The sequence below is a fragment of the Pezoporus occidentalis genome, unplaced genomic scaffold, assembly GCF_034315485.1.
Source record: "Pezoporus occidentalis ecotype Australia unplaced genomic scaffold, CSIRO_AGI_Poc_V1 ctg19, whole genome shotgun sequence".
Lineage (NCBI taxonomy): Eukaryota > Metazoa > Chordata > Aves > Psittaciformes > Psittacidae > Pezoporus > Pezoporus occidentalis.
Window position 1 is genome coordinate 7,174,147 of NW_026913748.1, and position 13,551 is coordinate 7,187,697.

General features: G+C 46.6%; 1 protein-coding gene across 1 annotated transcript in view; it reads right to left on the reverse strand.

Moving 5' to 3' along the window:
• The window catches only part of CACNA2D4 (calcium voltage-gated channel auxiliary subunit alpha2delta 4), a 128,513-nt gene that overhangs the window by 14,152 nt on the left and 100,810 nt on the right, over positions 1–13,551 (reverse strand). The window contains exons 27-32 of the mRNA XM_062616599.1: positions 10,946–11,007; positions 9,770–9,784; positions 7,854–7,898; positions 6,833–6,895; positions 981–1,051; positions 84–159 (exon numbers count right to left, since the gene is read on the reverse strand). Coding sequence (XP_062472583.1) covers positions 84–159; positions 981–1,051; positions 6,833–6,895; positions 7,854–7,898; positions 9,770–9,784; positions 10,946–11,007 — 332 coding nt within the window. The remainder of the gene's footprint in view (positions 1–83; positions 160–980; positions 1,052–6,832; positions 6,896–7,853; positions 7,899–9,769; positions 9,785–10,945; positions 11,008–13,551) is intronic.

Here is a 13,551-nt window from a genome sequence, read left to right on the forward strand (position 1 = left end):
ACATCAAGCTATGGGAGATGTCTTAAGAAGAGAAAGCCTCCACAGCCAAGCCCATAGAAGGCTGCAGGCAGACAGGTACGTACGCTGAGCAGAGGCTGGGCACCGCTGTGGTGGTGGTAGGGTACTTTGCACATTGCTTGGTAATCATACATGGTCACCCTGCAATCGAAACAAAACAAGCAAGCAGTTGAAAGCAAGCAATGCAGCTGCCTAAAGGACACACACATCAGCTTTTTCTAAGAAGCCCTTGTATGGAAGAACTAAATCAGCGGCCTGCTTACACATACATGTCTTTGTTGTTTGGTCAGTGCTGGATCTTGCAAAGCAAGAAATACAGGCTCTGGGTTAATGTAACTGGGTCAGTAAAGGAAGAAATATGTCTCTAATTTCAGATGGTGAGTAAAGCAGGCAGCGAAGCAGGAAAATTATAACTGTGAACTACCTCAAGTCCCCCTACTTCCTGTTTTCAAGTCACTGAAACTCAGAACTCTCTTTTGAAATGGGCTGGGGGAGTGGAGTGAGAGAAACAGAGGTATTCTGAGGAGAGAGAGAGAAACGTGCTCAGCCAGCTGCAATGCTACATCTGGGGGACTCTCAAGACCACTGCTCACAGGCTTTCCAAGTGGCAGGAGGAACTGAAGCGCTTTATACCCAAAATGCCAAGAAGTGTTTCCCATAGCATCTTGCTCTGGAAAACACAGAGGAGCAGCTGCTTTCTAGCCACATGCAGATCAGGAGTTACTGTCTCTCTCAGTGCTTTGCAGCAGGCAGAAGAGCAAAATGAGGAAGAACAGGGACTGTGGTGATGATGGCTGAGCGAGTCAGGGGAGGAGGCAGGTAGCTGTAGGAGCTGTTTTATCAAAACAAGAGTCACATGCATCAGCATGTGCATTTTCCCCTGCTGCTCATGGGGACCAGTCTGCTCTGACCCACACATCAGCTAAAGAAAGAGAAGTACAGCATGGAGATCCCCCACTTACCGCCTGAACATGCCCATGTTTAGCAGCTGGGTCATTACTGAGCCATCCACTGCACCCAAGAATTTTCCAGTCTGCAATCACAAGAAAGGAAAAAAAAAACCAGAATAAACTGACAACAGTAAAATTTCCAAATGCTCGATGGGACCAGCTGATCCAGTTTGTCTGAAGGCCTACCACACACATAATGGGTGTTTTATAACGAGGTAATGCCAAGCTTTGTCCTTTGGCTGGCTGGAAAGCTTGAGGGAGGACTTCCCCCATCACCAGCTGGGCACTCTGCACCATTCCTACCACACTTGGAAATGATTTAGCCCACGTAAGTCATGCAGCTTGTGATAGAAAAAGGAGGACTCTCAAGCTGCAGAGACCCAGGCACACTGATTCACTGGAAGACTGGGCTCTCCTGTGGATTTTTGTGAATCCACATCCTCCAGGTCTGAGTGCCCGTGTCTTCTGCTTGAACCTCTCTGCTAGCTCACAGCTGCAGTGGCTTTGGAAACCTTTGCTCTCCAGCTGCACTAGGTGAACTGACACACCACATCGGAGTGCACTGTACAGATTTATTTAGGTAGGAAATGCAAGTTTACAACTCACTGTTGTGCAAGTTCCAAGCAGGCAGTAACCCCAACCACACAAACCCATGCATCACTTTAGGTTACTATGCACTGGCACAGACAGAGCTATTGCAAAGGCTCCACCCTAACAAAAGTTGCACATGGGAGGTAACAACCCCCAAATCCCACTTGGGTGCCTGAGCTAAAAGCAGAGCTTGTGGCTGTCTGCTCCCATTTATGCTTTGGAGTTAATATAATACCTCAAATACAGTCCTAATCCCAAATCCTGGAACTGCTGCTTTAAAGACTTCTTCGAACAAACAACAGATCTGTCTTTCCTGATTATCAAACCATGACAAATCTATTGCAAAAATGCTTAAAATCTGTCAAGTCCACTGCTTTGTTTAAAAGCAAGTAAATAAAATACTCATAAATAATAAAAGTGCTATCCTCCATCAATTTTCCTAGCTCACGGGTCTTGACACAGTTAACACCTCCCATATGTTATGGCAGTGTTCACGCAGTTTGGGGGGGACATTTTCTTTTCCACTGATAGACTAGCAGTGATTTAGCATGTATTTAGCAGATGACAGATGATTTCATTTATTTGAGTGGGGCATTTCCACTATAAAAACTAGACCCTTAGGCAGATTTACCTAAGATCATATGGTAATCATCTAACAGTAGCGTTACACGAGTATGAGCTTCTTCCCAACAGGCTTTAGAATGCATTTCACTGTATATATCGACACACAACATCAACTCCTCTTCGAGCACTTAGGCTGTAATCATCTCAGACATAGTCAAATGTGTCTGAGCAAGCGCTAACTTTTTTCACCTCCCTCGCTCTTTCAATCTGATTAGGGTGGTAAAAGGAGGCCAGCTGCTTCAATTTAATACCAGTCTGTAGCCCTAGCAGGAGCTAGAGCAGTGGGATTTAAGGCAGTGCAAGCTGCAGCTGGTGTGGCAAGGGGAAGTGTCTCACCCTGTTCAGAGATGCTGATGTCTGAATTTCTCCAGGTAGGATGTCGTTCCTATAGGTACAAATACGAGGAGCTTTTAGTACAACTGAGAGAAAAGCTTAGGGTATGTGTTCAGGAAAGCATGAGCAAATTGGCCTTTAACACCAAACCAGACATTCAAACCTTGGTGCTGTTTCAAGTACTCTGTGCAGGTAGTAAGACAGGAAAGCAACACTTGGCAGAAACCTAAGCGGTCCTGCACTGAAGCGACATTTTGCCAGGCAGCTCTCATTACAGCCTGCTTCCTCAGTGACTGGCTGCTGCTCTCCCTGACATTCCCCTGCTGTGTTTCTCCTGATTCCCAGGCTGGGTATTAGGCTGGAAGCTGGGAATTAGGCTGTAGGCTGGAATTGCACAGGCTCTTGCAATTTCAAAGATTCAAAGCACAAAGCATTGCCTCTGACATCCTGCGTGTCACACGCTGTATCAGATCCCTCTGCAGCTGAGAGTGTACAAGCGTTCATGCAGGCTATGCACAGGAAAGAGATGTATCCTGAAGCACACACATGGCTTGCAAGGTACATCACTGCTTACAGACATACATGTTCCTGTGCTTTGCTGGCTCACTGAACAACCTGCACTTTTGGTACACACAAAAGCTGTAGACAAACAGGATCTGCCAAATGGGCCACGCTTTGGGCAAGCAGAGCAGGCAGCCTCCTTGCATGGCTCAAACAAAGCCTGCCCTTCCTTCTCCACAAGCTGTGCCCACCCCTGGTGGGATCTTGGCCTTTTTAGCTACCACCCTGTCCTTGAAGTCCTGCCCAGGCAAAACTTGCAGATGTCTCAGGGAGAAGGGAGCAGTCCTAGAAAAAAGAGGTTTAGTGTGCAAGGGGACATCTAGATGCAGCAGGTGGAGGGAGCTCAAGACCTGTGATCCACAGATGTGCCTCTGGCTGGCAGCAAAAGGGGGCTAAAAACCCAGGGCCAGTCATGGGCCAGGGCTGAGAACACTGGCAGAAACATACTGTGGAGCAGCCCTCACTGCAGCACAGCCTGAGCATGCCACTGACTTTACCTTCCTCCACTGCCCTGGATCACCTGGTCCTTTCCCTTTCTCACTCCCTTCTCCTGGCTCTGGCTACCAACTTTTTGCTCCCTCCACAATAAATCTGGATGGGGAGATTAGCCTAAATTAAGAGATTACCCATTCTCCCCAAGTAATCCTGTAGGGAGGTTTCAATGCATCACTCATTAAAATCCTGAGTCCCTCTTTATTCTGTGGTGACTTTTGGCTGCTGGTAAGCTTCCTGCTGCCTTCAGGCAGAGGTTACTAGAGCTGATCCCCCATCCTGATTGCCCATCCGAAGGACAGAGGGAAGCAGAGGCCAAGCCAGGCTGTCCTCTCCCCATTTCTTTGTAAGGCTGCTCTGGTTTCCAGTGTGGCCACCCAAAAAAGAGGTGCATGCAGGAGGCTGAGAACACCATAAAGCACCACAGCTTTATGTGTGCTTGCATCACAAGGGAGCAAGCAGAGAGATGGAGCAAAACATCTCAGAGCCCCCAGGGTGGGTCTCTGGCACTAGCAGCTTGCTCAGGAGCTGTAAGGATACAGGCACTGTTATTCTTAGCTTGCACCTTTGCCCCAGGAAGTAGGCATTTTGGACATGAAAGCCCCTTGGCTGCCTTCCTCAGGGTAGTGGGGTTGTGCATGGGGCTCTGATTATGCTGGAGGTGCCACAGCCTGCGTGGTTTACTGGGGTAGATACTCACTCAGGTACCCTAGCTCCTTCAGCATCTGATAAGCCCATTCCCATCCTGACTGATGGGGCAGAACAGGCAGCATGCAGGCAGGCTGCCATTCTGCCTGTTGCTGGACTGAAATGCTGACCCATACAGCTGAGCCACTCTTGCTGGTGTGAGGCAGAGAGGGAGGAGAGTGAACTAGCCAACTTCTCCAGAAAGGCAAAATACACACAGAACCCAGGAATGGGATCTGGGGGGGGGGCATTATGTTAAAAGATGCACTGAGGGGAAGATTGTGGGATGGGGCAAAGAAGACCACATAGCAACAAGTGTTCCCCTGCAGCAGCATCATCCAAGTGGCAAGGCTATGAAACCCAGGGTACTGCTGCTGTATTGAATTCCCTGTAGTGTTTAACAGTGTGGACACGCCTGGTGCCTCCAGGAAATAAAAGCGGTAACTAGAACAAGATGACGGAATCAGAAGAAAAGTAGTGGTGAACTCTCCAAGGTCAGTGGAGGTAACACCTGGAAGAGGTAACAGCTCTGGTGCCTGCCAAAAGGCCTGATCTTGGAGGCATGCAGATAATGCTTATAATTTACCCAAATCCACTACAATGCCATGTTTCTACTGGTCAGATCTTTCAGAGAGGAGCTTTTGGAAAAACACATTTTCCATAAGATGCAGAAAACACATGGAGGCAGAACCCAGGAGGGCAGTGCTGGCAACAAACAGCAGATGTGGTAGCTAAAGGGTGTAGTTGCCTTTATCTATGGACACATGCCATAGGACTCAGCAAAGCACCTTTGAAAATGCCATGCAGGGCAGAGGAGGAAGCTGCAAATCCTAAGATTACCAGCCCATCCTGACCATGCAGCAGGACCTGGTCTCCCAGAGTAAGGAGTCAATATAACTTTACAGCAATTTCCTTCCTTGTATTTTCAAGTTTTCTTTGCCTTTTTTTTGGCATACCACGTTACTGAAGGGGTGCTTTTTACTGGAATATTCAGTAGGTCACTTTCCCAACAGAAAAGAGGTTGGTTATTCCATGCAACATGCCCCCTCCTTGATATCTGTCTATATCGTCCCCCTGGTGCCAATGTGTTGCTGATTCATTTTGCTTTGTGAGCCTCAACAGTTCCCATTTTGGCCTCGCTGAATTTACTGCACAGTGCCTGCAGAATTCACGATCTCACCTTTTCCTTTTGCCAACCTATTTGTAATATGCTAACCAACACAAGTCCAGATGGGAAACCACGGGAATCGTATAACTTGACACTTTCCATCTAAATATCCATCTAAAAATTCCTCTTCTTTCTTTTCTGTCCCAGCTACTTTGAGATCAATGCCACTACTTCACTCTTCAACCAGAACTTGTTCAACAGCCTCTTGTAAGGGACTCTCTTCAAGGCTTTTAATAAAACTGACAGGCAGTAGGTCATCCATCCTCCCTTACCTCCTGCTTTACCTACACTTTCAAAGAGCTATAGCTGGTAAGATAGGGTTTTATCCTTTATAGAAGTTCTGTTGCTTGTCCCAATCATATCCATACGGTGTTCTGTTACTTTACTTGCAATTTCCATTTCAACCTGTTTGTCACATCTTGAAGCAAGTAATTTCTGGGATCAGTTCTACTGACTTTTGGAAATACACATACAGTGTTTGGTAACTCCAGTACTGTGGAAATTTTAATGAAACTGCACACTTCTGTTAGTAACAAAACAGCTTCATTCCCCACTCTTGCTATTGACTTATTGCCTTGTAGCTTATGAGATTGTTCCAACACATCACTTTCTGACATCCAAATCTATGGCCTTTTATTATTTTGAAACAAATAGCTCTGTGGTGAATTTACTGGAGAACAGAAACGTACAGCTAAGCCATGCAGTGGCTGGTAGTGTTGGGTTTACACAGGCTACAGAGAAATCACATCATAAACTGCACCCCTTTAGCTCCCTAGGAATGGTCATGGAGGTACTGGCAGCAAGAGGAAAGGAAGCAACTTCTGTTGTTATATTTTTATTACTATTCTGAGTGTTTTTCCTTGCTCCTTTCACCTCTGTGTGTCCAGCAAACCCTCCAGTTCTTTAGGATTTGTCCTGTTTACAATTTGTTTAAACGATTTCATCTTTGTTTTTGCCTTTGGCTTTTTGTTCTTACCATCCCCTTGGTTTCCCTTCCTGAAGAACGCCTGCTTTGACTTCAGAGGCACTCAAAAGTGCTGCTCCCTTCCTTTTCCCCTTCCCTCTTTTCCTTTCCCTTTCCTTCCTTTCAGTTTCCTGAAGTCAGGGCACACCTGCCTTCTGGGATTGCCTCAGATCATCATTCAGTAGATTCTGTGCAGAGAGAAATGAGTCTGATTTCCTCACTCCTGATGAAAAGATATTTTGACTAGCTCCTTCCTTATGACTGCAAATTCCTTCCTCACCTAGGATGTGCTGTCACTCTGCTGGGAGGCTTCCCCCTCATCACACAGCTGAATTTAATTACACCACAGCCACCCTTATTACACAATTCAACTTCATTCGTTTTAACCAGCTCTGGTGGGTTATTTAGGAACACTCTCCTCCTCCTCCTCTTATGCTTTCTTACCTCTGCAGGTCTTTTGGAAACGAGTATAAAGCCGTTGTTATCAATAAGGAAGCAATTCAGAATCTGCAGAGATTAAAGAGAAGCAACATTAAAGACAGCTTTTTCCATGGTTGTGTGGCATGTGCTTCCATGTACTGCTCTGTGCACAATGGAGTGGTGTGGGCTGTGCTTATAGCAACAGCCTTGGCATTTCTACGCCTAGCCCCATGGCTAAGCTATGGGGCTTTACACAATTGACTTTCCCCTCTCTGCCTCTGTCTTGAGGTATTTAGTTTGTGAGCTGACTGTGACAGTGACTGTCTCTTGCCAGGGCTGTGAGCCACACTTAAGAAGACAAGGCACCCTGCAGGATATTTGGAGAGCACTTCTCTAATAAAATGGTATCTAATGCTTTCCATCTTCAGATTTCAGAGTTTTATAACCACTCATGAAATAACCCTCTCCTCACCACTGAGTATCAGTGATGGTCTTCGTTTTGATTTTGCAGAGCAGGAAATCAAGGCACAGAGTTTAGATGAAAACCTTTAGGTCTCACAGGGGAAAACAAGGATGCAGGGGAAATCTCACATTAACATAGAACAAAAATTCTCTGGTGTTCTCACTCTCTAGGACAGAGGAGCTCCTGTCCCAAATATGCCTGAGAACAAGGTTAAAGCAGTGGCCTAAATGCAAATAGGGGTGTCCAGCATGCCTGTCATGCTGACAGCCACTTTCTTTGGAAGACCTCGGATGACAGTGAGGCAGCCTTAGAGGAGATGGAATCTCCTTAGAGTCACTGGCTGGAATCTCCATATCTCTGCCTTGGCTCAACTGACATCTCACAGTAAAGGGGAAGACCTAAACAGCAGGTTTACCCCAACAGCTCAAGGTCCTGCTCCCAGCTCTGCAGCCTTTTGTGATGAGGTGACAAGCAATACCTTTTTGTTCAGTGTATGTATAGGTGTGTGTGTGTGAGATCTCCACAGAAGAGGTATTCAATCACATCCATCACAGGTACAGGGAAGAAATCTGGGCAACTTACGTCATCCTGACAGCTTAGTGGACAGGCACCGTCCAAGGCACTGCACTGGAAAGGAAAAGCAGAGAATTAAGCATGGCACGACCTCATCTTACAGTCTCCCCTGTGGGACTGCTGAGCTAAAGGTCTCCACACTACTATCACATGAAGCTCTGCAATTTAGCTGGCATTTCCCCCAAGACAAGCTCTTGAGCATGCAGAGGTACCACCCCCTAAGTTGGCCACCCCGTGCCTCTGTGTGCTCCCCACCTCTCTGAGCAACATCTCCATTGCTGAAGGCTTTGATCCTGCACCTGCCTCCCTGATAGGGTCCCTGTGCACTTCAAGCAGAGGTGTCTTTTGTAAAGAAAGGGGACAGCATCAAGCTCTCTGGCTGCAAATGCAAAGGTTATTGTGCACTGGTGAGAAACCAGCATGCATTTCAGCATCTGCTGGTATCTGCACTAAGCACAGAGCATGGTATTTTAGACCAGGATTCTTCTCCAGCAGGGATTTTTTGTTGTTGTTGCTGTTGGTTTCTTTATTCTCCAGGCAGCTAATGATAAAATAGGATGTGAATGGTGCTCATGTAGCCCAAGGCACCATCCATTTGTTTCATTTAGGATTTCTGTGTACCGCACTTGACATGTGTTTCACAACGCTGAACTTGGTGGGGACACGAGGGGTTAAGTGGTGAGTAACAAAGCCCTTCAGGTAGTTATTGATTTCATAATTGTTCCAAGTTTGCCATGGCTGTGCTTGTCTGTCTCTTTGTGTTATTTTCGAATGCTATTTTCTCCAGCAGCAGAGGGAAGAAAGCTGGCAAGGTGTTGCCATTTCTGTACACGGGGTCCCTTTCCTGCCTGCCAGAGGTTTTCTGGGGTCAGGGAAGGACACTAAAGTGCTGTGTAGCCTGCCTCCTCTCAGCCTGCTGCCCTTTATTTCCTTACAACCCTTATGCATAAACCCCAGACCCCTTTCTGAATGATTCTCAATAACAAGAGGTGAATTTTCCGTTTCAAATCACAAGAAGACTGTTACTTTCGGTTAGAATTTGTTTCAGAGGAGGCTTGGAGATGTCTGGGTTTGTTTCAAGCCCTGTGGCTTTGCAATATTGCATGCTCATGCTCCAAATCCCACTGGCTTTTTGAGGCTTTGGGGATGATGGTTTAATAACATTCCTTTACCCACACTTGCAAGCATCATCTCACCCCTTACGAAACAGCATCATGTTGTTTTGTTTCCCTGGACATATGCATAGAAGTGGCCGTGTACTTCATCCCAAGTGGGTTCTTTCCTTTGGTCATCAGAGAAGTGTGGCTGCAAAGAACCACTATTATGGCCTTCGGGGATAAGAAATACAGAATCCAAAGCATGAAAATCAGAACAGAAACCCAGGTGAACCAGAGCGGTTTCCAACAAGAAAGGCCTATACCTCACAGCATCTTCCTCAGCAATGTGAGGACTGAGTCTTGCTGCCGCTGCCCCTCCAAATTGGAGAAGATCCAGCAGTGCCCAGTGCTGGACTAGCTATGCAACAGTAGGACTGTGGTGAGAAGCCTGGGCTGAGAGCACCAGCAGCTTGCAGGGAGCCCCTGAGGTGGGGGAAGAGCTGATCCTGATCTCCCTGATTGCTCTGAGACCATATCTACTATGTTATGGGCACAGGTCCCTCCTCAGAGACCAGCTTACTTCACAGTATCTTCCTGCTGTTGGTCAGATCTCTGAAATGCTGTGACCCAGAGCACTTTGAGCTTTGCCAAAGACACTTAATTACTGTGAAGACAAACACAGCCTACAACAGGATTGGACTGTCTCCAGTGACTACAGACAAGGGACAGTGCCTATAATATGCTGGCACACAAACAACACAATTATGAAGCCAAGAGCTGTGGAGGCCTGCTGGGATGCCTCCTCATCCCCAGCTTTTGTCTACTTACATCACTGTCATTGGGCTGGGAAACGGGAGGCACAGCATGGACATCCAGAGCGGCGCAGCATGCGGTGAAGTGGGAGAGAGAAAACAAGATCTGTTAGTCATTCCTCTGTCAAATGGAGGTCACGTTCTCTGGAACCATATGCAGGCTCTTTTTCATACCAGCACCTAGCAGGGCCATGGGTTGCAGGCACTTGGCACACAGGCCTTTTTTCAGCTTCTTTAATAAGGCTTCCCGGTTTCACTTAACACCCATGTGGGCTTCTTTGTGTGAGAACTGCCTGGGTATGGCCCTAAGGAGATATTTAAAAATGAAGCTCTCTGCTGATGCACCAGGATATGCTCACGCACTTTGCAGAAGTATTTTTAGCTCAGGTTAGGTTTATGTGATATCCCACCTGTGAGGATGCTCCTGCCACCGCAGCCAGCTCTGAGCTTCTCCATTCCCCACCTGTGCTCGCTCCCAGCAAGCAGCCTCCTGCCCTTCTATCTTCTCTGTCATCCCCATCTAACAACAGTTCCCTTTCCTGGCAGCAGAGAGATACTTCTGCTGCATGCTGCTTTGGTCCCATCAGTCTCACCCCTCCAATATACCTTTCCAAAAACAAAGCCAGGGGAAAGCCTCTGGGTGGTAACGGAAAGGTGTTTCACTTTTCCTGACTCTCAGACCAGGGCAGCTGTTTTAATTATTCCATTTCTTTCAGTCCAGCAAGAATTTCCAAAATTAGGACACCACTGAAAGCTTATCCCTGGAGCAAGTGATTTTTATTTTTGCAAGCTGGTAGCATTTTGTTACCATTACCAAGATAAGAGAGCGCAGTACATTTTTTTTTTTTAACATGTGCCCAAAATTGCAGATTTCCATGAGGTTTCTGAAAGGCTGAATGAGCACAAACATATTTCCACAATTAAACGTGTCATATGCAGCAGAGCTAATGCCAGGCCAGGATGCTGACACTGTCAACACAGCATTTGCGGAACAGATTCACGGCTCACATGGCATTAGTGCCGTCAAAGGATTACAGAAATGTGTGACTTCAAACTAATCTACTTCATAAATCTTTTAATATGAATGTCACAGAAGCCTTCATCAAAATGCCATCATATGTGATATAACAGTATCGACCTAGCTGATGAACAGCATTAAATTGCCTCTCTACATGACTGCTGATACTCCTACCTGTTGCATGGCCATCCAAAACTTGCGTTGGAGCAAATCCAGCTTGATTTGCACACCCACCGCTATAGGAAACAAGAAAGGGGGAGGATGAAAAGAGGAAAGTACCAGAGACAGAAGGACAAATACAAATTAAGAAAGGAGGAGTAAATATTTGCCTGAAGTGATGGGACAGAAATCACAATTGCAACCTTCTTCCAAGTGTGAATGATAAGGATCAGGGGATCAGTGCTGAGTCAGACTGCCAAGTGAGAGTCAGTGGTTTAACAATGCAGAGGAAAAGGGGACAGTGTCTGTACTGAGGTACTGACACCTCCCTCCCACTAAACACTATGGAGCTACAAAAAAAAAAATCGCAGCAACAAAAAAAGTCCCACCAAAAACCCCAGGGCAGTGAGCATGTGAACTTTCATTTTTGTCTTTTGTAGATTTGCAGATGTTTCTGATCACCCCAGCCTCAACTGTTGCACAGCACAGCATCAGGCGGAAATAAAGTAGGCCAGTGTGAGGAAGGGACTCATTCAAAACCCCACCTGTCTCACGGGGAGACCACAGCAATTTAGATGGCTCCTAAGCCATTACAAAAGCACAGAAATATGAATGCCATTTGACGGAAAGGTGTTGATTAGAAGCAGTGCTTTGTTACCCGGTCCCGGCCGAGTGAACAGTGGGCTAAGCAGAAGTGTGTTTCTTAATGAAGTGTGTCCTAATTTCTTGGCTTAATTTCTCTTCTATTCCCAGCATCATGTTCCTGAAGTAAGGCATAGCTTCACAGGAGAAAAAATAGTGCAGGGTCCCCCTGACAGAATAACCTAGCTGTCCCTGGGTAGGTTGCTTGCAAACACACGTAATAACCAGTGCAGTTGTGTGCAGCCTGGCACAGTGACAGGAGCAGTGGTGCTGTGTGTCGACTAGTTGAATCCAAATGCTCTGCAGGAACTACAGCCTCAAGCAGGACCTTGAAATAGAATGTAAAGTGCAAGTGAGGGAGAAAAAGAAGCACAGAGAGGGAAAGTTTGAGCCTTTTTTCGCAACCACCGATATCGGGTGGATGAAGTGTTGCTGTTTCTACAGATTTCCTCTGAATTAGCAGGACCTTCAAAGGGGGAACAGATCCTTTAAATCTGAATCATGCTGTGTGGGTGCTTTTAAGTTAACAGTATGATCTGATGCTCTAATTCACATGGGTATGAATTAAAACTGGAGTATGCAATGGTATATTTTCTTGCAGCATGTACAGAGACCCTGGCACCCGACATCAGTTCTGCCTTTTATATCAGTGTCCTTGTCACATTCCCACTGCTATTACATCTTACAAAATCCCGTGTATCGCAGGTGCATTTATTATCCAGCTCTCCGTGCTGTAGACTGAATCTGACTGCCTGTACGTGAGGAAAAGAACGATTTTGTAGAGCTGCCTTGCCCTAAGCTGTGCAGAACACAAACCAGACAAGACAAAGAACGTAAACAAAGGAGAAAGGATGAGGCTGAGTCCAGCTTGAGTGAAGATTTATCAGCTTCAGAGGGGCTATTGCAGGCATGGTTTGGCTTGGTGCCCCTGCTGACAAACCGGCAGCCCATGACAGAAGGCAAGTGGTGCTGTTGCTGCTGAGTCCGATGAGGCCCACGCATCCGATTTGGTATGTAGCTTTAAATAAATTCATCGTTTTCCTTTAACACCATCTCAGGAAAAAGTTATTCCCCTTATTACAGCAGATCACATCAACAGAACTGAGCATTATTCAGTACATGGAGTTTTTATGAGACCTGAAGAGGAGCTGACACCTGCATAACTAACCTTGCAATGCAGAGGCTTGCTCAGTGGCTCATGGTTTTGCCAGTGGGAACATCTAGCCTTAAACTGTTCTTCAAGGTGAGCTTAGCCCCTGATTGTGAATTCTTGCCTCTGCTCAGGAAGCATGAATACCATGTACCAAACTTGGACAGAGTTGCCTACAACATGAGGAAGGATAGCTCTTGGAGGCTTGCGTTGGTGTCTGGTGTCAGGGACAGAAAGTCTCCCAGCTCTCTTTTTCCTCTTTCCACATCCACTCACATCAATGTCTAACCTGTCCCTGCCATCTGTCAGCAATCCTTGTCCTTTGGATGCAATCTTTGCAGCCCTAACTTTTCTGTACGGCTTGAGCTTACACATCTTCTCCGCATTAGCCCTTCCTTTCCTTCCCAGTGGTCCAGCACCCATTTCTAGCTATTCCTCATGGAGCCGTGGTGAGCACTACTCTCCTCCTCACATCATGGCACAGTCTGAAGAGGTCATTGAAAGCAAAGCTGGGAGCTATTCTGCCTTGCAGCCAGGTTTGTCTGTTTGGATGTACACATTACAGGGTACCACACTGGAGGGATTGCTCCATACTTGGTGCTTGGCACCACCACTCCTTGCCAGTCAATAGGGATTGGCAGCTCATGGCAAGAGCTGTGAGAAAATTCCACACATTCAGGTGACCTGAGGAAAACACGAGAGCTGAGGGGAAACAGGCCCCAATCACTCTCCCAGTGCTAGTAACAAATAGGTGCCTGGGTGCCTTCAGGCTATTGGTGGGGCTGGGGAGAAAGAAGGAAACTGGTAATTCAGCCTGAGGCAAGGATGA